Source organism: Manis pentadactyla, chromosome 14, assembly GCF_030020395.1.
Source record: "Manis pentadactyla isolate mManPen7 chromosome 14, mManPen7.hap1, whole genome shotgun sequence".
NCBI lineage: Eukaryota > Metazoa > Chordata > Mammalia > Pholidota > Manidae > Manis > Manis pentadactyla.
The window spans coordinates 61,709,410-61,735,515 of record NC_080032.1 but is presented as its reverse complement, the minus strand read 5'-3'; the positions used below and the strand labels follow the sequence as shown (position 1 = coordinate 61,735,515).

Here is a 26,106-nt window from a genome sequence, read left to right as displayed (position 1 = left end):
CCTGTCGAATCCTGTCTATCTTCCACATGCATGCCTAGGGCTCCCCATTTCTGGCTGTCAACGTGGCCTTTAAAAATAAAAACAATTATGCTGATAACATGGAAATAATAGGTAACACTATATTCTGCATCTCACCACTTACTTGGTTCTCTTTTCTCCTATTGTTGTTACATGAAATTGATTTTTTTTTTCCACAAATTTACCTTACTGCTCAACTACCTGTTTTCTGAATATTTTTGTGCTTCCTGGTAACAGTTCTCCTCTGTTTCCCTCAGGCATTTCCTCCCTCCCCTCTTGGCATTTAAAGATCTAATAAAACTCAACCAGGTAGGAGAGCAGGCTGCGATCACTCAGGATCCCTGGGCTGGGCTTAGTATGGCTTAAGACCTCTCTGTTCAGAAGCCACAGAGGAAACATGAAAGAAGGTCAAATGTCTTTCATTTGTTTGGTCTTCCTGAAAGAACTACTGACCCTGGTCAGGATCCATAGTTTCTGACCTACATAGTTTCACATACTGCTGTGGCACTTTGCCCAGAGCTATGTGCAGAGGGAAGCATTCCCAGTGCCAGACTCCTTAAGAGGTAAAATTTCAGGCATTGCATGCAGAGAGTAATCTATTGAAAGATTATGTGTAGAGATTGAGCCCACCCTTGAGAAAGCAATGGGAGGGTGCAATGAAGCTGTTTTCTGGGACATTTTAGAAAGTCTCAGGTCTATTACATTTCCTCAGCAAAATTCAAGGTGGGTTATCATGAGTACAAACCCAAGTGCCTTAAGAGCCCATATAGGTAACTTAAATGAGGAGGAGAGATACCAGAATGGTAATGCAGGCAAACCTGAGAGCCCAGTCCAGTGCAGAGGGATCAGCAGGCCTTTGGCCAGGTGCTGCCACAGGAGAGTACAGCGTCTGAGGGAAGTTGGAGATCCACATAATTTAATGTGAAACTTCCCAGTTTTCAAATGGTGGCCACTTATCCCAAAACTTTACATACTCTGTGTGCTAAAGCTTGTTAGGCCACAGTCTGTGACCCAGGACTAAATGATCATTAAGTCCCTGCCCACCCTTGCTCTCCCAGTGGTCATAAATAAAGAATAATAAGAAAAAAGTTATTACTAAAATCTGCACAGCTATTTTTGTTTTATGAAATATGTTCTCTTCATATTACTTGGGATATAACAGTATACTTTAAAAGCGCATTCACTTGATATATGTCCAAATCAGTTGTATTATTCCCAGCCCATTCTCTGACCATCAGCCCAGGCAACCACAAGACTTCAAGGAAATGAAGTACAACCCAACCCCCAGAAATGTGGAGGACCTGGTCCTAATCCTTCCAGTTAAACTTGCTTTGTAAAAAATGCACTCCACCTTTAAGGAAGAGATAATTTCTAAAATAACTTAAACTGCTACTGTTCACTTAGCAAAACTTGTTAAAGAAAATCACAAAAACACAAGTAACAATGGACTGATTTCATTAATCCTAAATATAAAAGCAGCAGTGTATTCAAAGAATTGAACGATGAAGCAGATGTAAGGGGGCGTTGAACATTAAGACATATATTAGTAAAGTTCATTTTTCAGTAAGTCAAAGTGAAAATAAATACAGTAATGGAGCTTAAGAGACGGTTGATAAAATTTAACATCTTTTCCCAATTAAAAACTCATGGTAAATGAGGAATAGAAGGAAATTTCTTTAAAGATGATGGTGTATTAAAGAATATCAAGTACCAAAGGCAAATTCTTGTCTTACTGCATTAAAGACTAAATGCCCATAATCTTTTCCTGCATTCTTCAAAAATTTTCTGAGGCTTTGACCATTGCAACAGGAAGAGAGAAAACTCCATTATTTGTAGGTGATAGGATTATCAACATTAAAATTCAAAGATCAGCTGACATGCTATTAGAACTAATAAGACATTTTCACAGTGTAGTAGGATATAAGATAAATACACAAAAATCAATAGTTTTCCTAACTTACAGCAAGGAAAAATATCTCATTCACAATAATAACAAAAACCTTATGTCATGTAGGAACAAATGTCACAAAAATTGTGCAAATATTTGTGGAAAAAAATTTATGTACTTAAAAAGATAAAATTCATGAAGAGTGTGTTCTTGAATAGGAAGACTCATGATTTGGAAAATATTGAAAAAGAAGAGAATTAGGAGATGAATTACTTTGAGAGAGCAAATACATTACAAAGCTATACTTAGTGTGCCAGAGCACAGGAATAAAGAGATAGCTAATAGAATAGACAAGAACGTTCAGAAACAGATGCACACACACACCAATTTAGTTTGTGATTAATGGTGGCACTTCAGAGTAATGGGGAGAAGAATGGATTATTCAATATGATATTGGAATAACTGGTTAACCACTTGGCAAAAAGTAAGTGAAAAATAAAAGTGAAGATCCCTGTCTCAATCCATTTACAAGGATAAACTAGAGACTGCAAACTTAAATACTACTTGCGAGTGCTGTTTGGTAATTTGTATTAAAAATTGAAATTCCAGAATCTCCTGAACATTTCCATTTCTAGGAACTAATTCCAAGGAGGTAGACAGACAGATGTACAGAAGTGTGTGCACAAGAATGTTTATCGCTGCATCTTTTTTGGAGGGGGAATAGTAAAAAATACAAAACCCCTTACATGTCTAGGTATCACATGGATAATTTCATGTGTGTTGTGTGTGTGTGACATACATACAAACCATGGAATGCCATAAGTCTACTTCAAAATGATGAAATAGATTTATATGTATTAGAATGAAGGATATCCACATCATATTAAGTGAAAAACTCAGGTTCTAAGTCTGTAGGTATTCTTTGATAAATTTTTTTAAATGTGTGAAGGTATATAACAAACTGCTTTTTAATTTTTTTTCATTTCTCATAGGTAGATTCTACTTTTGTCTAGAAGATTCTTTCCCTCTCTAAGTTCTCTTTACCTAGGTAAGTTCAGTATGAGTACATCCTTGACGTCTTAGCTTAAGCCTCTTAAAGGGGACAGGGAAAGCAGATACTCTCTCCTAGGTAAGCATGCTCTCATGGAACCCTGTACTTGCCACGCTACCTATAAACCATACTGTTCTTTTTCATTTATCTAAATTCCTTTTTTTGTCGTTGTTTTCTCTCAAGCCTCTAAGCTCCGTGAAGGCATATGAGTGTCTTGTTCACCCCAGAATCCAGCACAGTGTCTGGCAAGTAACTGTCACTTATTGAGCTCTTACTGTATGCAAAATACTGTGCTAAGTGCTTTCAATAACCTCACTACACCCCTGGATAGCTGCTATTATGATCTCCATTCTGAGGATGAGAAAACTGAGTCAGATTGTGAAATGTGTCCCAAGTGCCGTCGGCCACGCTGGGATTAATTCCCAAGTCTGCCGCTCTTGGCCACTACACTCACCATATAGTGATCGGTATATCGGAGGAAATTCTCCCAGCCATGGGTGGGGATGCTGCACTGGGGGTTGAGCACTGGAAGGGCCCTTGAACCGGAGGCCCTTTAAACTCCATTGTAACAGCAAGTCCCGCCCATTGCGAGCCTCCCGCGGAGCACGTTAGGGAGCGACAGGGGCGGGGCGAGCTTCCGGGTAGGGGCGGGGCCAGCGCTGGTTGGCTGGCTTCGAGCGGAAGTCGTGAGGTTCGGTGGTCCGAAGACGCTGGCTTGTGACCGGGAGGGGGAGAAGGAAGGCCAGCGTAAAGGTTGCCGCTCCATCCGATTTCTCCTGCGACCATCGAGAAAAAAACCAGCACCTCGGCCCAGCGGCTAGCCCCTTCCCCCAGGCTCTCTCTGCCGATTTCACCACCGTTATGTGGGAAGCGAATCCAGTGAGTAGCCGGGCGGGACGGGGCGGACCCAATGGGCGGGGCCGGTGGGAGAGGGGGTTCCCGCGAACTGCTCCCACTCACCCGCGTTAGGCTGGGTGTTGAGTTCCGGGAGCCTGAAGATCCGGCCCTTGAGGCTTTTACAGTCTCTGGCTTCTTGCGTTTTGGAGATGGCTCGATTCTGTATTGCTTTCCTATTACAATTGTATTATTTTACTTGATGTGGTTTCTCCGCCGGCCTCCCTTCACCGTTTTTTTTTTAAATTTTGTGTTTTGCTTTCTAATTGGAGTTACTGGGCTTTGAACCTGTACTCTTCCTTTGCCTCCGGTGTACTTGCCAGTCCCGCCCCATCTAAAGCTTGGGGATTCGACCCCTGCGTCTTGAATGGGCCTCGGAGGAACCGTCATTACTCCTTGTGCCTCCCTGGTGGACAGCCATTTAATACTTGGGAGACCAGGTGTATATTCGAAGCCTTTAGATCGTGAAGTTCTTAGAATTTCTTTTTCCAGTGGACAGAATTGATGACCTGGAACGTTTCAGCTGCGTCTTGTTTCCCTCCTTGTTTGTCTTCTGTATTCGCATTCTGTCTGCATGTGTTTTGTCTGCTATGCTTTTATACATTTGTTTATTTCATGTGCAGCCTTCTCACAGTGGAATCTACTTGCCAAGAGTATTCCACTCATCTCTTACCAGAGTTGAAATCGCCTGGTAACGGCAGATGTACACTGTTTACACCTTGTGAGTTGACTGAAAATAATGGCAGAATCATATTTCAGCAAATTGACTAAATAGAGGAAACTACCCCGTACGCAGAGATCACTGCCTACATTTACTTCATGACCCTGTTTCCCACTTGCAACCACTCCTTTGCTGTAATCAGTGCTGCTTTTCTTTTTTCCCTCTCCGGAATATATTTCCAGTGAACTGATAAGAGAGCTTATCAGTTTATTCTTACATTTTCAGTTTTCGTCCAGTGGAAACGAGTCCGTTGATCTGCATTTGTTGGTCGCACATTGTGGTTCCATCCCAGTCCACCATGTACGGATGGTCATTGTCTAGGGTTTGTTTTTGTTGTTTTTTATTCAAACATGAATACTGTAATATCAGGCCACATCAGAGGAAAGTAAGTAATTGCTGGTATTTGATTTTGGCAAAAATAATTTTGAGTTATGAGAATGTGCTCTCTGCTTATATATTCAGACTGTCATCACAGTCTTCCTTTTATATCATTATATATGTGTATGTATCAATTTTTATTAGCAGTCCTTTTCATCTTGATTTCTCCAAAACAAACCTTTTAGTCACCCAAGTACATGTCTTGCTCTAAATCACATGTTTTAAGTTTTTTACTATGTTGTACGCTCCATATGGGCAGGGATTTTTGTCTGTTGTTTATTATGACAGACTAGAGAACAAACAGCACATGGTACATAGTAGGCACTCAGTAAATATTTTTGAATTAACAAAGGTGATTGGATTAGTACTAGAGAGAGTCCTTTGCTCCAATGCTCATCTCCCTTTGGTGTCACATACACATCAGCATTTGCTATCGTATCATATGTATGTTTGTGAGGGTTATAAAGGCATTAATGACTCATATATTTGGTTTGTTACATTGTTATCTCATTTCTTTATAAGAAATGCTGTTTTCTCTGAAGTCTTTCTAACAGTTTTGCTTGATTTCAGTGGAGCAGACTGACTGACTTTTCTTGGTAGTGCTGAAGCTTCCACATAAAAATCCCACATTCTTCTTTCAACCCTTATTCTCCTGCCACCCTAATGTGTCTCAGTGCTGTGTTTTCTTACTGATACTGTTTTTCTTCCTATGAGCCTATGAATCCTGTCAATATGGACAGTTTAATTTTTAAAAATACTGTGACATTCTTCATGTGGGTTTCTCCATTGACCTGTTAGTTTCTTTTAATAGAAGAGACATCTGGATAGTCCAGCTGTGCTCATGGAATGAAAGTTAATTTTTGTTACCCTAAGCCAAACATAATTGGGAAGATTTAAAAACAAAAATCCATGATGCATCCTGAAGAGAAATGCAGGTGACTTGCATTACCCACCAATTTAAATAATTATTCACCATTTCTTTCCACTGAATGAGAGAATAAATTCTGCATTGTGAAGGAAGGGCATTGTTAGCTGCTTTAATTAAAGATTTCTGCCTAGCTTCTCCCTATTTCTGGTAGCATTCATGACCTTAATATGCCACCTATGATCTGCAAACATACCTCCTATTGCAATATACCTTCTGTGTGATACTGTATCCCCTTCACAAGTATTTTGAGGAATTACCACATTGAAGCTGGGCCTGGCTGTACTCAGAAGCAGCTTCCCCTTCCAAGTGAAAGTGTCCATGACATGATTTGGTGTGGAAAATCACCACTGAGCTTGCAACATTGCTGTGCGGGAGCGGAGGTGACCCAAAACAGGATAACCAAGGAGTTATAAATAAATTTTATCTCAGTACACAGTTTTATTATATTTTTCAAGACAGTCATGAAATCAGTGATGATTCTGCTCAGGGCTTTCACTGGCTAGGCATGTTGGGGTAAGCATAATGTCCCTGCCAAGGCAGCCCAGACTGACAGAAGCAGCAGGCACCTTCAGTTGTGATATGGGCCATTGGCAGTTCTCCATCCACCTGCGGGAGGCGGCCCTTGTCTGACCTTTCCCCAGTTTAGGAAAACGGCAAAGTCTGTAGAAAGAAGTTGTGCGGCCTACCATTGCTGCCTTGACTGTGTACCCTGCCTTTATCCTGCCTTTTCCTGTCTCTCTGTTGTTGTCTCATCCCTCTTTGCTGGGATTGGAATAAGTAGATCATTATTACCCATCTGTTCAAGATCACAAACCATCTATTGCAGTAACATGACCTTACTTTCCATGATAGTTCCTTTCCATTTATTAACTCAAACCATTAGAATAATCTGAAGAGTTACTAAAGGAGGAGAAAATGCTTTTCCCAATGTCACGTAGGTTGAGTCAGCAACAGGATTCTATTAGCTCCTGAGTCCTCTTTCAGGCCCTTCTGTTGCTTGGTGGTCCAGTGGTAACATTTATATATTGGCACCATGCTTGACCTGCTGAGCCACCCTGTCCTCTGTTACTCTGTATTCACAGCTGCCTCCAGGCTTCATTGGCACAGTGATTCTCTTTTTTCCTGTTACCCTTCTTGGAAGATTAATCTTACACTTTTGCATTCTTACTCATACTTCACTCCTTCAGCTCCACTTCTGCGCCTGACACCTTACTTAACTAGCTGGTCACCAAGAACTTTCAACTCACCATTTGCAATGACAACCTTTACACCTCTTCTGTCTTTCTATAACATTGATGCCATTAGCAGTGTTTCACAAATCTCTTTTTTCATTTTCCTGAGACTGTACTCCTTTGGATTTCTTCTTTCCATGGTTTATCTTTGAATCATAATCTCGATTTAGCTTCACTGCCTTCTTCTACCCCTGAAATGTTGCACATCCTTTCTTGATGAGCTCCAACGCTTCAGATATCACTGAAGTGTAGTAAATACGCCTGCCAAATGTACACCTTTAGTCCTGAACCCTTCTCTGAGTTGGGTGATCAGCAACTCGTTGTTGCTCTGATAGTTCAAAGTTAGTAGGTCTAAGCCAGACTCAGTCATAATTCATTATTCAGTCAACCAATGAATAATTAGTATCTGCTATATAAAACACCACTCTAGACAGTAGGGCGGGGACGGGGGACACTGCGAACATGGATCAAATCAGAGCCTAGCCCTCAGAGGCCTTGCCATATAGTTTGGGGGGAGAAAGTGATACCAGTGGGTATCGGGGGTTTGTGGGTTTGTTGAAGTCAGGTGTTTGAGCTACAGACATGGTCTAGAGAAGTCAAAGGAAGCAAAATGACCAAAGCCCCCGGAAGTGAAGGAGCAGCAAGCACAGATGGGACAGAGGAGTGAAGCGGAGAAGGCACTTATCGCTGTACAAAGTCTCAGTGTGTTCTCAGCACCTTCCGAGATGAGGGCGGAGGGGTTGTGGGCCGTGGTACCTGGTGTCTATGTAATCTCTCTGCTGAGTCAGGCGATGTCTGTTATAGACACCCTCAGGCTTCCGGGAGGATGGAGGTAGGACGTGTTCCCAGAAATAAAACATCTGTAAGAGCTTGATGTCTGTGGAGATGTGTTCCTAGGGTCAGCACAGAATCCGGGGTTCACATACTGATGCCTTCATTGTCTTGGCATTCTTTGTAGAACAATAAAATTGTTCTAACAGTGGAGTTAGTAAAGCGCATGATGTGCCAGTGTTTGGTGGCTGGGACGGTCCTAGCAGAGTATGCCCACGCTTGGGATATCTAATACCTCTGTGAGATAGGAATTAATACATTACTATCCTCTTTTTTTTTTTTTTTTAGTAACGTTACTAAAGCTAAAAGTTTTGTGAACTTTCTAAATAAGGATGGAACCAGATTTAAGTCTAGATCTTTGTGGCTCAGGATATATGCTCTTTCCAGTCTAACTTAGGATATAGGATTTAAAATGAGTAGAAAAAGACCTGTGAAGAAAGGCACAGGGAGTCAGAGAAAAGGAAGGATTCCTGAGTTGTAGGAAATCATGACCTTTGTGTGACACCAACTCCCATGATTTTAGAACTTTTTTCTAGTGGTGCAACACCTGAGCAAGAGTAGAGAAGCAATCCTCCACAGGACTGGCATGGCAGATGCAGCGTCAGGCCAAGGAAATGAGTCTGATGGGTTTCGGTATCAGGGAGAAAAACCGGGTTCGAGGTACAGGGTGGAGGCATATGTTTGTAACAGAGGTCTGAAGGATGGGTTGAGATCAGATGCTCAGGGTGACCCACCTGGCCTAAAATGCACAATCAGAATGGTGAGAGGTCTTTAGCTTATGCAACTTACCTTCCAACAGTTAGATGTGTGTTTGAAATAATGTCTGATGGCACTCATTTATTTATTAAGCACCACTGTATGCCAGTTGGTGCTAAGTCCCAGGGCTTACAGCGGCCCCTGCCCTTGTGGGCTTGCAGACTGTATAGGGAGGCTGACATTAAGCAAGTAATTAACACAGATAACATTTAACTCCAATTGTAGTAACAGCTCGGAAAGGAAAGGCTGCAGTGACAGCATATAATAGGATAAGCTAGGCCTAGACTGGGGAATCAGGTAAGGCCACCGCTTTTACAGAGTCACTTTTACACAGGTCTGAAGGATTGAGTGAGAGTTGGCCAGGTTGAGGTTGGATGGGAGGCAAGGAGGGCTGATCAGGCAGCAGAAGCTGTGTGAGTGGAGACCCCATGGCAGAAAGGAGCTTGGTGTTGGAGGAACAGAGAGAAGCCATGTGTGGCTGGAACACAGTGAACCAGAAGATGAGGCCAGTAGGTAGGTAGAAACCGCCATGCATGGCTTTGTGGCACATGTTTAAGATTTTGAACTTTATCTTTTGAGGAGCGGAAAGCCATTGAAGGATTTTATATAGGAAGTGATGTGAACATTTGCGTTTTTAAAAATGACCACTCCAGCTGCTGTGTGGAAAATGAGCTGTTTCAGAGAGTGCAGTTGGCAGAACCATGGCTTCCAAAGATACCCACATCCTAGTGCCCAGAAACTGTGAATCAGTGTGGTGTTACACAGTAAAGGGGAATTAAGGTAGCTAACCAGCTGACCTTGGACTAGGGAGAGTATCTTGGATTATCCAGTTGGACCTAGTATAATCACGAGGGTACTTAAAAGTGGAAGGAGACCAAAGAAGTGGGTCAAAGGGAGCAGACTAAGGAACAGTAGTCGAAGAGATACAGTACTGCAGGCTTTGGTGATGAAGTAAGGGGCCCCGAGGCAGGGATGTGGGCAGCTTCCAGAAGCTGGAAAGGTCAAGGAAGGACATCCCCCCATAACCTTGAGAAAGAAATCAACCCCAGCTTGATTTCCACACAGTGAGTCCATGTCACACTTAAACAGAACTATTGGATAATAAATTTGTACTGTTTTAAGCCACAAAGTTTGTGGTAATTTGTTCCAGCAGCAATTGAAAACTGATACAGAGGGGCATCAGAAGGGCTGTTGGAAGACCACTTGGAAGTTCTAGGTAGCCCAGGGGGAGGTAGAGGTAACTTGGACTAAGTGGGTACTAGTGGAGAGAGAGGGGGATCAGTTCAAAACGCACTTTGGTGAATGCTAGGTTTCTGACAAGGGCAGCCGGGAGAAGACATCCCCACTGAGATGGGAAGATCAAGAAAGGGGAAAACATGCAAGATTAGGAGTTTGGTTTGGGGCCTATTACAGGTCTAATGTGTCTATGAGGCAGTCAAGTAATTAATTCAAAGAGGTAATTGAATAGGGAAATCTGGAGCACAGAGAAGCCTGGGCCAGAAATTATAATTTCAGCCTCAGCCTGTATAGATGGCTTTTAAAATCATGGGAGTGAGTGAGATTCCTAGGAGAGAGTTTCTTAAACTATCAGCACCCATGCAGATTGCCAGTTTGTACTATTTAAAAGGATATTTTTGTATCTATCTAACTTGTTGATAAATAGCTTGAGATGTAGGTTAGACCCAGATGCTTTTTTTTAACTTTACATTTCTACTGAAGTAGGAAATCCCATGCTATAATTATAGATTGTCAGGATTTGCAACTGGTGTTTGCTGGCTCTCTCAAGTGTTTCAGAATACCAAGATCAAACACAGACTGAGAAGTTATAGGAAGATTTCTCTCTAAAGACTATTCCTAGTGTTCCATCAGTTCCCAAATTGACACACTTACAATGTTAAATAATATGGGAGCAAATGTTTCAACCAGACTGAATGTTTAGAAGGTAGCGGCAAATGGATTGGTAGTCATTCTTCGATTGCTTCAGTCTCTGGAAAGTATCTGTTCATGTTTTCTTGTAACATTTGCATGTGTTCTTTGTATATCTACAGTAATAACATCAGTGTCACTCTCTGAGGAGTAAAGAAAACGATCAGATTCTGGGGAGGAATCACATCCTAGCAACTAAGCCATTTGCAGCATAGTTTGATAACTAGAAACTCTCATATCTTACTATCAGTATTAAAAATTGGAGTATTTTGGCTTTGAAATAGAAGGTTCAGGTTATTTAAGATTCTGAATATATTTCAGGTCTGCGCTTCCACAGGCCTCTAAATCCTGAATGACTATTGGTATTATCAGCCTTATGAAGGAATGTTTTTATTTCATCCCTCCTTTCAGAAACTCCTGTCAGCACTTTTTTCCTTGGCACCCAGTAAACTTGAGTGGAAGGAGTGATCTTGCAAACACTGCCATTTCTTCCCACAAAGCTGAGAGCACATACTCTGAGTAGTCAAGATTTGCTGATGCTCAATTTTCATCCTTTCCTTCAACACTCAGCCACAATCAGGAGGCATATTGTTGGCTTTTAACTGTTCCATATGTTTAAAACATATTTTAGTAATACAGCAACACCTTTTTTTGCTATATGTGCAGCTTGTGCTAGTCAGTTTTGAATGTGTCACACCTTTTCAACCTATGTCACAGCTTGCAAAAGTACCATTGTCTAAATGAAAACTGTCATCCCTTGTACTATGAGTTTCATTGAGAAGCAGAACCAGAAGTTGAGTACTTCTACCTCATTACATAGTATATATACTGTAAGAACTGATTCATATATTTTCTCCACAAGTAATTTGTTCAATTTTAAAATGAAATATATGTTGAAACACTCATGTGATAATAATTGCTCTTACGTACATGTGCCATTAGTATTATGTGACTTCCAACAGAGTCATTGAATAAAGACATTTTGTCAATAGCGTGTTTTTTCTCACAATTAAATTGGGCATTAAATTCAGATTGAGAGCTCTCAACAGTATTGAGACTTTTATAGCTGTTTTAGCTGAAGAATGCCTCTTTAGTCTCGGTCTGTTCTGTATGCCTATCAACAAAGCAAATTGATTTGAGGCTTTGAAAATTTACTTGGCTTTACACCATCTAATTTGCTGAACACTAGCTGATAGGAACTGATCAACACAGATTGAACATAATGAGATATTACAGCAAGTTGGTAACTTTAAAGAAAATAAAGGGATTTTCATGTGAATCATTATTACTCTTAAATTTCAACTTCGCAGAATGTGTATGAACAAATTTCTTTCATTACTTTTTCCTCTGAAAATGCCTGTGATCTACTTCATAATTCTTGAGGACCATGTTTTGAAGATGCTGAGAAAGACAGGAAAAGGGGCTAGGACTGCACGTAAGAGGCCCTAAAAGTTACAGGCTAAATGGAAGTCAGGGTGCAAAGAAGTTTGAGAATTTATAGCCAATAATCTAAAACAGTTCAGAGGGTATGATTTCATGGAAACCAAGAAAAGAGTGATTCAGGACCAATAGTAAACTGTGGAATGTTACTGAGAGGTCAAGGAAGATGAAGACTGCTAAAAGTGCGTAGGATCTAGCAATGTGGAATTCATTGGAGATCCTAGCAAGGGCTCCCCTCTTTTTTTTTTTGTGATGGAACAGGACATACTGTGCCAGAAGCTAGAAAAGCTAAATTAGAGTGGGTTTTAGAGTACATAGGAAATGAAGAAATAAATGTAGTATGTGTGGACAAAGAATTACAGTTAATAAACCACCAAAGGAGAAAAAAATGGAACCCTGAAAGTATTCAATCCAAAAGGGAACAAAGAACAGTTGGGACAAGTAAAAAGATAAGATGATAAACCTAAACCTAACCATGTCAATAATCAACCAAAATAAATATTCCGAACACCCCAATTAGAAGGCAGATTGTCAGATTGGCTTAAAAAGCAAGACCCAACTGTAGGTTGTCCGCAAGAAATGCACTTTGAATGTAAAGACACAAATAGGATGAAATTAAATGAAAAGAGATAGTGCTAACACTTATCAAGAGAAAGCTTAAGTGGTTTATTAATATTAAAGTAGATTTGAGAGATAATGATATTACCAGGATAAAGAATGTCATTTCTTAATGATAAAGATGTTAGTTAATCAGTAATAATCCTAAACATTGATATGCCAAATAATAGAGCTTCAAAATACATGAAGCAAAACTAATAGAACTGTAAGGAGGAATAGACAAATTCCATTATAGTTGGAGATTTTAATATTCCTGTCTAAATAATTGACAGAATAAGTAGATAGAAATGACCAAGGACATAGAAGACTTGTACAACACTGTCAACCAACTTGACCTAACTCACATTTATTGACCATTACACCCAACAACAACTGAATACAATTTTTTTCCGACTTCACAGAGATTAACATTTAACAAGATGGGCCAAATCCAGGGCCATAAAATAAGTCTCAATATATTTCCAAGAATTCAAGTCATCTAAAGTATGTTATCTGATCAAAATGGAATTAAATTAAAATTCAATTTAATTTAAATTGACGTCTGAAAAATCCTCAAGCATTTGATAAATAAATAATGATTATAAAATAACTCATTGGTCAAAGAAAAAGGGAAAATAGAATGAAAATACATGAATTTTGTGGTATGGTGCTAAAACACTACTTGGGAATTTGTGAATCGATGCCTGTATTAGAAAAGAAGAAATGTCACAAATCAGTGAGCACAGCTTCCTCCTTACAAAACTAGAAAAAGAAGAGCATATTATAAACTCAAGCAGAAACAAGGAAATAAAGTTTCGAGTGGAAATCACTAAAATGGAAACAGATAATCAATTAAACCAAACATTGAATTTTTTGGGAAATATCAGTACAATTAATAAACCTCTAGCCAGACAGATCAGGAGAAAAAGAAAATATAAATGACCAATATTGAGAATGAGAGACAAAATGTCACTACATATTTGGCAAACATTTAAGAATAAAGGAATGTTATGAATAACTTACTGTCAATCAATTTGAGAACCTAGATGAAACGGACGTCTTCTCTCTAAGACACAAACTCTCAAAGCTCCCTCAAGAAGAAATAACAGCCCAATATCTATCAAATAATTTAAATTTGTAGAAAAAGCCTGCCTTACTGACAGAAAATCCAGGTTCATATGGTTTTACTCATGAATTCTAACAAACATTTAAGGAAGAAATGTTCTGCACAGTCTTTCAGGAAATTGAAGAAAAGGTAAAAATTTAAAGAGAGGGTACTACTACACAACCCATTTTGTGAAGCTGTCATTTCCCAGATAGCAAAAACAGTCAAAGATGTTACAAGAAAACTATAGCCCAGTATCTCTAATGGTCAGAGATGCAAAAATTCTAAACAAATTTTAGCAAATTGAATCTAACAATATATAAGAAGATTAATGCATCATTACCAGATGATGTTTACCCTCAAAAGTCAAGGTTAGTTTAATATTTGAACTATCTGTATAATTCACTTATAAACTAAAATGAAAACCATATGATCATTTCAGTGCATGCAGAAAAACTCTTTGAAAAAATCCAGTATTTATTCCTGATAAAAACACAGCAACCTAGAAAAAAAAAGAGAACTTGCTTAACTTGATAAGGGATATGTGGAAAGGGGTTAGCCCAGTAGGCCTGGGTTGCTCAAGCCATGTATATTCTCAAGAAAGGCCTGTTTCCAAGGATGTATTTTGCCTAATTCCAGAGAACTGAACTCTTAGAATGGGTTTATTTGCACGTTTGAAATCTGGAGCTATGCTATACTAGTTGTCCAGGTATGTTATACTAGCAGTGTGATTTATGGTGAACACTTGCTTCCCCTCTGGAGGTCTGGAATTTAGCAACTGATGTTTAGTCATACAGATGTTGCATGCTTCCATCACTAGATCCCAATAAAACCCTGGACACCTGGGCTCAGGTGAGCATCCCTGGTTTGCAACATTTTTCAGTTGTTGCCACACATGATTGCTGGGAGAATTAAATGTGTCCTCTGTGACTTCACTGGGAAAATACACTTGGAAGCTTGTACATGGTTTTCTCCAGACTTTACCCCATGTGCTTTATTTTGTTTAGTTTTATTTTATTCCCTTTATTCTGTATGTTTTTACTGTAATAAACTGTAATCATGAGTAGAACAACTTTTGAATCCTGTGAGTCCTTCTCTTGTGAGTCTGAGGGTGATCTTGGGGGGACCTCTGACAAGGGGCATCTACAAAATACCTACACTTTATATCAAACTTAATAGCAAAAGACTGGAGACTTTCTCACCAAGATTAGGAACAAGGAAATGATGTCCATTCTTTATTCAACATTGTATTAGAGATTATAACCAGGGCAATAAGGCAAGAAAAAGAAGGCATGGAAAAGAAAGAAAGGGCATCTACATGCTAGAAAAAAGAAATAAAGCCATCTATCTATCTATCTATCTGTCTGTCTGTCTGTCTGTCTGTCTGTCTGTCTGTCTGTCTTATTTATCTGTCTAATGCCTATATAGAAAATCTGGTGGAATGGCAAAAAACTCATAGAAATAATTAGTTTAGTAAGGTTGCTGAATACAGGATCCATATACAAAAGTCAAGTATTTCTAAACTATTGGCAATAGGCAATCAAACTGAAATTAAAATGGAATTCCATTTACAATTGTATCAAAAAGGGGACTGCTTAGGACAAACAACAACAAATGTTGGCGAGGTTGTGGAGAAAGGGGAACCCTCCTACACTGCTGGTGGGAATGTAAATCAGTTCAACCATTGTGGAAAGCAGTATGGAGGTTACTCAGAAAGCTCAAAATAGAAATACCATTTGACCCAGGAATTCCACTCCTAGGAATTTACCCTAAGAATGCAGCAGCCCACTTTGAAAAAGTCAGATGCACCCCTATGTTTATTGCAGCACTATTTACAATAGCCAAGAAATGGAAGCAACCTAAGTGTCCATCAGTAGATGAATGGATAAAGAAGAGATGGTACATATACACAATGGAATATTATTCAGCCATAAGAAGAAAACAAATCGCACCATTTGCAACAACATGGACGGAGCTAGAGGGTACTATGCTCAGTGAAATAAGCCAGGTGGAGAAAGACAAGTACCAAATGATTTCAGTCATCTGTGGAGTATAAGAACAAAGAAAAACTGAAGGAACAGAACAGCAGCAGACTCACAGAACCCAAGAATGGACTAACAGTTACCAAAGGGAAAGTGTCTGGGGAGGATGGGTGGGAAGGGAGGGATAAGGGTGGGGTAAAAGAAAGGGAGCCTTACAATTAGCATGTGTAATGTGGGCGGGGGGGGGTGCAAAGGGAGGGCTGTGCAACACAGAGAAGAAAAGTAGTAATTCTACAGCATCTTACTACACTGATGGACAGTGACTGTAATGGGGTTTGTGGGGGGATTTGGTGAAGGGGGGGAGTCTAATAAAAAAAAGACTGCTTAGGCAAGAATCTTGCATAAATTATGTGTAAGATCTGTACGCTGAAAACTATAAAACATTACTGAAGAAAAGATAGTAATCAAAACAGTGTAGTATTGGCATCAAGATAGAGAAAATTATTATTAGAAGAGAATAGAGTCCAGAAATAGACCCACAAACATATTGACAACTGTTTTGTTTTGTTCTGTTTTGTTTTGCTTTTACAAAAGTAAGATTCGTGGAGAAAGGGCACTTTTTCAGTTGTTTGTTTGTTGTTCGGTCATTGTTTGGTCAGAGGTTGTGTTTGAGCCCTTTGTGCCAGTGAGGCTTCCACCCTGTCTTGATGGATCTTATGCAGCTTAGGAAATGTTTTAAAGTCTGCCCCATGACCAGCTCTGTTCATTTCTGGGAAGATAGAGCCTAGTGCTGGTGAACAGCTTTCCTGACTCCCATGGTTGACCGTAATACCAGGAGGGCTCTTCTTGGCTGTCCTAGTTCTCTATATGAAATTCCTGCCTACTCTGCCATTCTGCTTGTGTCAGAGCTTTGAGCCTTTTCTTAATTGCTTTTCATCAATATTTCCATTTTCTTGATTAATGTTCTTAAGCTTGAGGTTCTCTACTTTCTGTTCCAAATAAAGTCAGTTCCTTCAGGCAGAGATGTAGAGCTCTTTGTCTTTATGGTGTACCTTTCCCCTGCGGTAAAACTCCTGTGCTACTGCACCTGGGGCTGGGGATGGGAGCCCACTTTTCTCAGAGTGACACCCACTCTTTAAGTGGGCACTGGGTGGGAGGGGTGGTGGCAGCAAGTCTTCTTGACTTACTCCTCCTAACATGAAACTTCTACTCTCTGAGCAAACTTGGGTGGTAGCAATCAGGGCCCTTATTCTTAGCCTTTGAGGCCTGGAGTAGAGCTTCTACCAAATGAGTGGGGAGGAATGGAAACCAGTCCTTTATGTTGCTGGCCCAGAATAGACCTTCTGCATCTCTAGGATGAAGGGGATGAGCGCATCAGCCACCCACCCTTACCAGAGTGACACCAGCCCCAAACTGGGAGATGAGGGAAAGGGAAACCCTGTTGTCTTATCTGCACATGCCTGAAGTAGAGCTTCTATAACACAGAGCTGGCGGAATTGGGGTAATGGAGCAGATCCTGGCTGAAATGCTGCACACTCCTGCCTGTTCTGAGATTTAGTAGATTTTCTTGGATAAATGTTTCTCCATTTGTTGTATGCCCTTATGACAATTTTCAGAGACTTTAAATGTAATTTTTTGGTTTTGTTTTGTTTTTTAAAATGATCTTCACTTGTTAAAATGTGGTTTTGCTGGTGAGAAGTTCCACTGAGTTCCTTACTCTGTCATTCCTGCAATTCCACCCTATTTCTAAACTTTTAATATTAGGTTGTAGATCTTTTTATAAAAGACAAGGAAGTTTTCATTACCAAATATGATTTCCTCAAGGTAATTATGTTTATACTAACAAAAGAAATTATATTTTGTTTATTGTCAAAAACTTATCAGAAGGCTTTAGCCAATTTGGAAGGCAGCATTATTTTTCTCCTATAGACTAAAATTTTGACATTAAACTCACTTTCCACATAGGCTTTCAGTTTGATGATCTGGACTAACTTGTTCCCAGGCCCTGTAAGTAAATATTCCCTTTAGAATGGATAGAATTAAGGACAGGTTCCATCAGTATATCCATCGCACTTGAAAATTTACAGAATGCTTTTCCACTTTATACTAGCTTTTTCTCTTTACAGCCTGATCTACAGGAAGAATCCTTATCTGCCAGTTCAAAACTGGAAACTCAAGGCAGAGCAGTGTGGCTGAACTAATTCATGTAGCTAACATTTATTAATTGCCTTCTCTATGAGAACCAACTTGAACACATTCGTCTTATTGCCCATAAATGTGCTCTTCCCTAGGTCCATTATGGTTTTAGTGTTTTTAAGTTATTAATTTAAGTTGGACTTATTCTTTGAGCCTAATTATACAGAATAGCCCTTTCTTTGGATGGAAAACTTATGGTGGGAAGCTGTAAGATTTCCTTTTATCATTTGAGTCATTTGGAGAAAACCTATAGCATCTGTGAAGCAAAACAATCAAAGTAAGCTTTTGCAACAGGAGAGAAGGAGCAACTTTCTCCATTTGAGAATGAGGCAGTGGGGTCAGCAGCTTAGGGAAGAACTGACACTCGTGGGGCTTTGGGTGTTTCTTAAACTTTGTACAGCTAACTCTGTTCTAGACAAAATAATGGTATTTTCTGTGCTTTGGTTTTTCCTGGAGAAGAACGAGTTCTTCTGCATGTTGGGTTATGAAGAAAATAATGTAAAGTGACAAAGACTTTTACAAAATTGGAAGTGGTGTAGGAATGTTCACTGCAGTGGTCCCTGTGTATCGTGCTCTCAAACAGGGATGAGTGTGAGTCTGTCTGAGGTTCCACCCAGGGCTCGCTATGACAGGAAGTTCAGGAAGGACTTTGGTAAAGCACTTTCACTTACAGCCTGGCTGAAAGAGGGATGGTGTGATGGAGCAAAGCACGCATGGACATGTGCCATACAAAGGGTACTTGTCTATTTCTCATCCCCCTTTATAAAAATTCTCTCTTCTAGTAGAGAAAATATAGAACACATAAGCCAAATATTTATCTTAACTATTACCTTCAAACTCATCCTTTCAAATTTTTCTGGTTATTTTCAGAAGAAAAACTAAATTTAGGTCATTCATGCTTGCTTTCTCTCTCATGGTAAAAAGGGACAAATGATATGAGCAATAGAAGGAAGAGCAATAATTGTGAATAGTTAACCTGTATAACTGATTTTCAACTTTACATCTTTGCCTTTATTATCTGGATAAAATATATCAGGTAAATAGTGGGTCCTGTATCTGAAGCTCCTGATCCTAGGGTGTTCTGTTTTTCATTTCTCAGCAGCTGGTCAACTTTAAAACATGAAGGAAAAAAATCTGAAAATAATCACAGCATTCCTTGGAGAGAGTTTCCAAACATCAATAAAAAATAACAAGCCCCCTTCATTGAGCTCAGGTATTGTACTTGGTACTTTACTGCCTTATTTCATTTGTCTAACAACAACCCAGTGAGGAAGGAGCCTTCAATTTCCAGTTTGTGAAGAGAAAACTTACCGAGACAGGGTAATAGAAACTCATCCCAGATTACACAGCCCCTGAAAACGGGATGGGCATTTTAAATAGTGAAATTAAAAATGATTTATTTTCTAAATTACCCAAGTAGTACATATATATATATTTTTAATCAGATCTATTGAAAGTAAAATTTTTAATGAATCACCAATAACCAAATATAGTTCGTATATGCATATTTACATTAAATATTAAACACAAAAGTCTGAAAGTTGCACAGTAAGTTAATAGCATAGGTTAGCCCTGGAGAAAGGAGGTGGGAAGATACCAGCAGCAGAGGTAATGGTCTGAAAAGTCTTCAGTTTTATCTCGAATGTTCAGATGTTTTTGCAAGAATATTTTCAAATCTAAATTAATAATGGGAAAAAAAAACTTTAAAGAATAAGGACAAGTTACATTCCAGATAAAGTTTAATCTTTTTTGACTAACTTCTTTGCCCTTTTTCTGGTGACCTAATTTTCATCACAGTCTCCATCCAAGAATATTCAAAATATTTTAGAGATAATGTGTACAGTAGCTACTTGATATAGTTAAGATTACAAAATCATTGATAATGAAGTATAAGGCAATACACTGTAGTGGTGAAGTGCACAGACCCCAGATCCAGACTGACTGGGTCTGAATTCTGGTTTTCCCATTGTATGACCTCTCTGTGCCCCAGTTTCCTCATTTACAAATTTGGGGTTGTTGTGAGACCTAAATGAGTTACTATCTGTACAGTACTTAGAACAACGCATGGTACATCGCAAGAGTCATATTAGGGCTACTATTATTAATATTTTAGCGCTCAAGAGAAAACTGATGAACTGTAGTATGTTCATCCAGACTTTGTATGTATGTACATACATACATACATGTACATTCATGGGTAAACATGTAGATGTGTTTTTTATTAAAATTGGATCATACTATTTGTGTTTATTGTAACCTTTTATACTCAGTACTATATATTGTAAACATTTTTCCATGCCACTAAGTAAAATAATTAATGCATAAAACCAAACTCAGATGTCTCTTATCTTAGTGATAGCATAGATCCTTTTGACCAAATACATGAACATGTGATAAGACAGAATTGTTTTAAAAAAAAGAGCTGTCTTGGCACTATACTGAGGACCCACATGCTTGTATGTGTTGGTATAGCTTACTTAAATGGTTGAATGGACATTGATACGTTCTACCTAAGTGTGTTATTAGTTGTCTTAATTGTTAAACAATGTTATTCAAGGCTTTTTAAATGTGTATCTTCAGAGCCAACATATAAGACAGAAGGCTATTTTTAAAATGTTACTGTGGGAAAGACAATTGGAATGCAGCTCTTTGTAGAAGAAAAATGATGTGTCAAAATAACCTTGGTTACAAAGAGAACTATTTCTTCCTCTGCCTCTTTCTGGTTTTTCAGGAGATGTTTCACAAAGCAGAAGAATTCTTACCCAAAACGACAGATAGTGATATGGATGAAATGGACACATCAGATACCCAGTGGGGCTGGTTTTACTTGGCGGAGTGCGGGAAGTGGCACATGTTCCAGGTATCTCCTTTCCAGGACGTGGCAGAAGGGATTTAGATCACTTAGCATCATCCTGCTGATGTAAAAAATGAGGACCTGTAAGAAACCAAACCCTAAGGAAATCAGATAGCTTAACTGAAAAATTAGAAATTCTTCTAGTCCTTTTCCTTTTCCTTCCACCCCCGTCACCCCTGGATTTTCACGTTAAGTTATTTAGAAGGAACAGTAAGTTTTCTGTGTGTGCAGAGGGCGAATGTGACTGACAGTCGCATGGTATCAGTACGTCTCAGCAACTTCAAGTTTGAGATGGTGGACAAAGAGAAAGGGAAGAGAATAAGCCCATATCAAACACCTTGAATATGCCAGGTATTATGTTAGGTTTTGTAGATATATGTTCTCCTTTGTTCTCACAATAAATGAAGCAGATGTTAAAGAAAGTCAAACTCCAAAAAGTTAATGTACTTTGTCCAGAGTGGCTTAGCTGTGGTTCTCCCTGTGTGTTGGGAACTAGAACAGGTTATTAGTGTGTTTCAGGTTATTAGTGTGTTTCCCTCGTCCATCCATTCTCTGTCTGTGGCCAAGCCATTAATATGAACAGCTGGTAAATGAAACTTTCTGGTTTGTCTTAAAGCCGGACACCAACATTCAGTGTTCAGTTAGCAGTGAAGATATCGAGAAAAGCTTCAAAGCAAACCCTTGTGGCTCCATTTCTTTTACCACTTTCAAATTCAGCTACAAGATAGACTTTGCAGGTATGTTTTTTTTTCCCTAATAGTTGTGTTGTTTTTAATATACTGATATGGTAAAACTACAGTTCTGAAGATCAGGATTAGTTAATATTTGTAAACAGTGAAGTAAATCCTCTTTGTAATATGCAAAAATACCTCTAAAAACCTAAAGATTTAAAATCATCTTGAGTGACATTCCCTTTTATAAAGGAGTATTTATATGCTCATAGTTACTAATATATGTGCAAATTGTCATATATTTTGAGCTTATGTGATGCATCTTTTCTAAGTAGCACAAAAGACTTTTTAGCTCTTGTTTTATTCATCATCCCATCAGTTGTCAGAAATAGGTAGGAACCTGTTTCTTTTGAGGATCAATCTGAGAGGTTAAGTGACAAAGTGTTAGGTGGCTGGTAATCATTTCAAGACCCAAAGTCCAACAAAATGACCCATCTGTTGGTGTCTGTGCTGGAAAAGTATTTCTTTAACGGACATTTTCCTTCTGCCATTTTCTGACTTGATTGGCTCTTTTACAGGTTAGCCAGCTAATCTGGAAACTAGCTCTATTTGGGCTTTCATTCATGATACATGAGCTTTTTAGGTACCCTATGAAAAACCTGTTGGATTCCATCCCTTCATTTTCAAGCTGCTGCTTCTGCTATTTGTTGCCCAAAGGCAAACGAGATCTGAAACAGGGAGGCTTTCTTAATAAAAGTGCCTTTTGGTTGCTATCCAGCAGAGCCCTCCAGCTGCCCTTTCCCAGGTCCTGTGAGTAGCGTCTGTATGAGAGCGTTAGTAGTGTGCTGTGAGGGCCAGGGCTGGGGGACCTTAGGAAGTTCCCCTGGATGAGCCCGGCCCAGGAATGGTGACGGGGATTTGTCCAGTAAGAGGTTGATGCATCCAGATCTATAATGATTCTTTTTTTTTCAAAGTTTTTTTTTTTAAATTATCAAGAGTTAAAACCATTAGATTCTTACTCCTGACTAACTGTAACTTCTCTTTTATGACATTAGGCAAACAGGCTGCCTGTAAGGGGGCCCTGCCATTTGTGTTCTATAATCTAGACTGAAGGTGTCTGTTAGATCTTTAGTCTTGTGCATGAGTGCCAGTACTGAAGCGTTACTGAGACATCACAATATGAACAGACATCAGGCTTCATGTCAAGGGTGAAGTATTTGGTAGATAATTCAGCAGGCCACGTTTCTGCAAGAATATTAAATAGTAAGCTGTATTTTTGGGGAAGTTTTCAGACAGTGTAGTTTATTTTAAAAAATCTTTATCAAAGAAAAGGAGTTTCATATAATAACTCAAGTTTCCTAACCCTTTATATAATGATACTGTTTCAAAGGGATAGGTACTAACATTTCACATGTACTATTTGCAAAATTAGTTCCAACCATCCTGCCACAAGGCAACTCAGGTTCTCTCTATAAAAATGGTGAAAAGTAACCTTAAAATGAGGTGGTGTAAGAAGACACTACAGATGTTGCTCCATGTGCTGGACAATCCTGCTTTTCCCCTGAACAGTGATAACACCTGTATGTGCACAGCCTAGGCAAACACAGGGCAGAACATTCTTGATCATAGCATTTGCTTGGATGGGTATGGAATGGAATGATGCCAACTAGAAAAGATGTCCTTAAATAGCATCTCACATTAAGACCCCTTAATTTTGTGGGAATGAAGAAATGGACCTGGTAAATACTGCCACAGCTGAGGCATAGAAGAAAGAAGAAAATGGTACCTTTGGTTAATTAGTCTTCTATCACTAGAATCTTTTATTTAAGTTATGTATTGAGTCTAGCTAGGTTTTCTATTTTTTGGTTTAGGTATTCAATTTAAAGAGAAGGCAAGAAATGTACAAATTTTTGAAATTCTGTGAATTGTGCAAGTTTTATAATGGTAATGTATCTTTTTTATCATTTCCAAAATCTGTGGAGAAGTCAAAGTAAACCAACCTGAAAACTCAGTACTATAATATCTTTCTCTTTCTAGCACTCTAAATTTTCCTAAGTTTTAGAACTCTTCTATTTTAGTGTCAGTTTAACCTAAGTATGATACAGCAAAGAAAGGACCCTGCATACAGAGTGGTGTATGAAGTTAGTATCCTTACGTGTGACCTTAGATCAAGCAATGTGCCACCTGAATAGCACTTCTATACCATGATAAATAGTTGTATGGCAGAGTGTCTTTAATGTCCTATGCTTGTCAGTTACCCACAAAGCTCCTTGATTCCTGACCATCACGTAGTGTGGCTACAAATCTTTGTGACTGTGTGAGCTGTGTGTGTCTATGACCTTTCTAATATCTTCTTCTTTGTATACAGAAATGAAGCAAATGAATCTCACCACTGGAAAGCAGCGCCTAATAAAAAGAGCCCCCTTTTCAATCAGTGCTTTCAGGTATTGTAAAAAGAAGAGGAGTAGAAAAAATGGCCTTTTCTTCTCTCTCCTCTTTCTTAATATTTAACAGAGGAACAAATATTTTGGTAGGTTCTTTAATGGTAGGTTAATCGTATCCATATTTTCATTATTGAATTTCATATTAGTTGATGAAAAAGCAGTATTATTATTTTCTGCCCGTGTTTCCTTTCCTGTTATCCTTTTCACTTCCTCTTACATATTTATATTTTTCAGTTCTTCAGAACAGTTTGTGTGGTAGTTACGAAATGCTTTTTGGTCTCTGCTATAAACCCTTACAGTACCTACTGAGGTAAATGGAATTAATTTGGAAATCCTCTCATGGAACCATCCAGTTATTTGGTAGTTGCCCACTTTGTCTCTACCTCCACTGATCCCCATTGGGCAACTCCTGGGGTAAATTCAAACCTGCCGTGACTAGAGGAGGCCTCAGGAAACTGGCAGCGTGGTGGACAGTGGCAGAGAGCGGCCAGCTGCCAGGGGCTGGGTCCCCACTGCAGGCGTCCCATTTCGCTGTCTCCTCCTGGGTATAGCCTGAGAAGACAGGTATAAAGGCCAGAAGGGAATAAATATTTGTTACTCATGTGAATGAAATTGAAGGGAAATTCTCAGAGCGTGTCTGGAGTGATTCCCCAAGCAAATATTGAAATTTCTGCCATTCAAAGAACTTAAAATGAAACAGAAAAAACTAACGCTTGTCTGCAGGTTGTAGGGGATACCTATTTGCTCCTTCCAAGGAGATATTTTGAAAGGATTACAGTAAGGAAGGAAATGTTTCAGTTTCTATCAATATGTTTCTTAAGACTTTTGGCTTATATTTTAGCATTATGATTTAAAAATAATTCAAGTATTTATATAATGAATGTTCTAGTACTTCTGAGGGATTTAGAGAATATTATTTTCTTGTAAGATCTATCATAATCCTTCTTAAGTACAAGGCATATAATAAAGGAATGGCTTATCTTGAAAGAGTATATAATCTGGGAGAAAAATAAGACATAATAATGGCAAATGTTATTGTAACCATTTGTTTCTATGTCTGGTGTACTTTGGCTGGGAGAGGAGGCACATGATAGGGTCAGGCACTTTGTTCTCTCACAGACTATACAAACCATAGAACAAAGGCAGGAGAAGGGGGAAGTAATCAGAATGGAGGGCAATAAGCAAGTTAATAAAAAGAGGAACAGTTAGGTAGGATACTGTAGAACAGTGAAATTAAGTAGGTACTGATATAGACATGTCTGTTTATATATTACAGGGATAGATTGAGGATTTATTACATGCAATGTGAACAGTACATGTTTCCTTTTGCAAGGAATTTACAATTAATTAAGGCAATGGGCTACGTAAAAATAAAAATAAGATCTTCTCCATAGCTAAAAGATATTTCAGGCAAAGTTAAAAAATACTGGGATAATTATTGTTACTCATTATGACAGTCAAAGGTTCATGTGTGTGGTTCACATCTGCAGTATATGAAATACTTCTAGGAATCTCTGAATAGAAGACCAACAACCTATTAGAAAAAGGAGCTAAGATTTTGAATAGTTCCTACAGCCTCCCTCATAATAAAAGACATACATGTTATACCAGACTACTTTCTACTGTCAGATTGGCAAAAACTCAAAAGTTTGATAAAACACCTGTTTGGAAAGGTTGTTGGAAAATTGTCATTCTCTACATATCTGGTGGGAATGTCAATGAGTACAGCCTTCAAAGAAGGTATTTGGACATATCTGTCAAAATCTTAAATAAATATATTCTTTGGCCCAGAAATTCCATTTCAAAGATGTTATCTTACAGATAGACTAATGGACATGTAACATGACAAATGGACAGACTTCTTCATTGCACATTCTTAACGATAGCCAAAAGTTGAAGACCAGCTAGATACCAGCAGTGAGGGGCTATAAAATAAATAGTGGTGTGCCCATGCAACAGAACTCCATGATTCTGTGCAGTAGAATGCACCCGCTCATCGGCCAGTGTTTACTGAGTGCCCACCTGTGCCGGGCTCTGTGGTAGGATGTGAAGGAGGATACTTTCCACCTGCTGACATGAAACAATCTCTGAGTACATATTAAGTGAACATACTGAGTACGTATTGTGTGAGTGAAAAGTGGACTCATGCTAACCTAAAGAAGCTCTGGAAGGCTACCCGAAAGACGGAGGACAG

At 39.0% G+C, this 26,106-nt stretch overlaps 1 protein-coding gene across 1 annotated transcript in view; it reads left to right on the top strand.

Annotated features, from left to right (window-relative positions):
• The first annotated feature begins 3,637 nt into the window (after positions 1-3,637).
• Positions 3,638-26,106, top strand: part of PARP11 (poly(ADP-ribose) polymerase family member 11) — a 35,114-nt gene continuing 12,645 nt past the window's right edge. The window contains 7 exon segments of the mRNA XM_036908433.2: positions 3,638-3,836; positions 19,043-19,156; positions 20,675-20,803; positions 21,414-21,534; positions 23,340-23,386; positions 23,388-23,412; positions 23,837-23,912. Coding sequence (XP_036764328.1) covers positions 20,678-20,803; positions 21,414-21,534; positions 23,340-23,386; positions 23,388-23,412; positions 23,837-23,912 — 395 coding nt within the window. The 5' untranslated portion in view covers positions 3,638-3,836; positions 19,043-19,156; positions 20,675-20,677.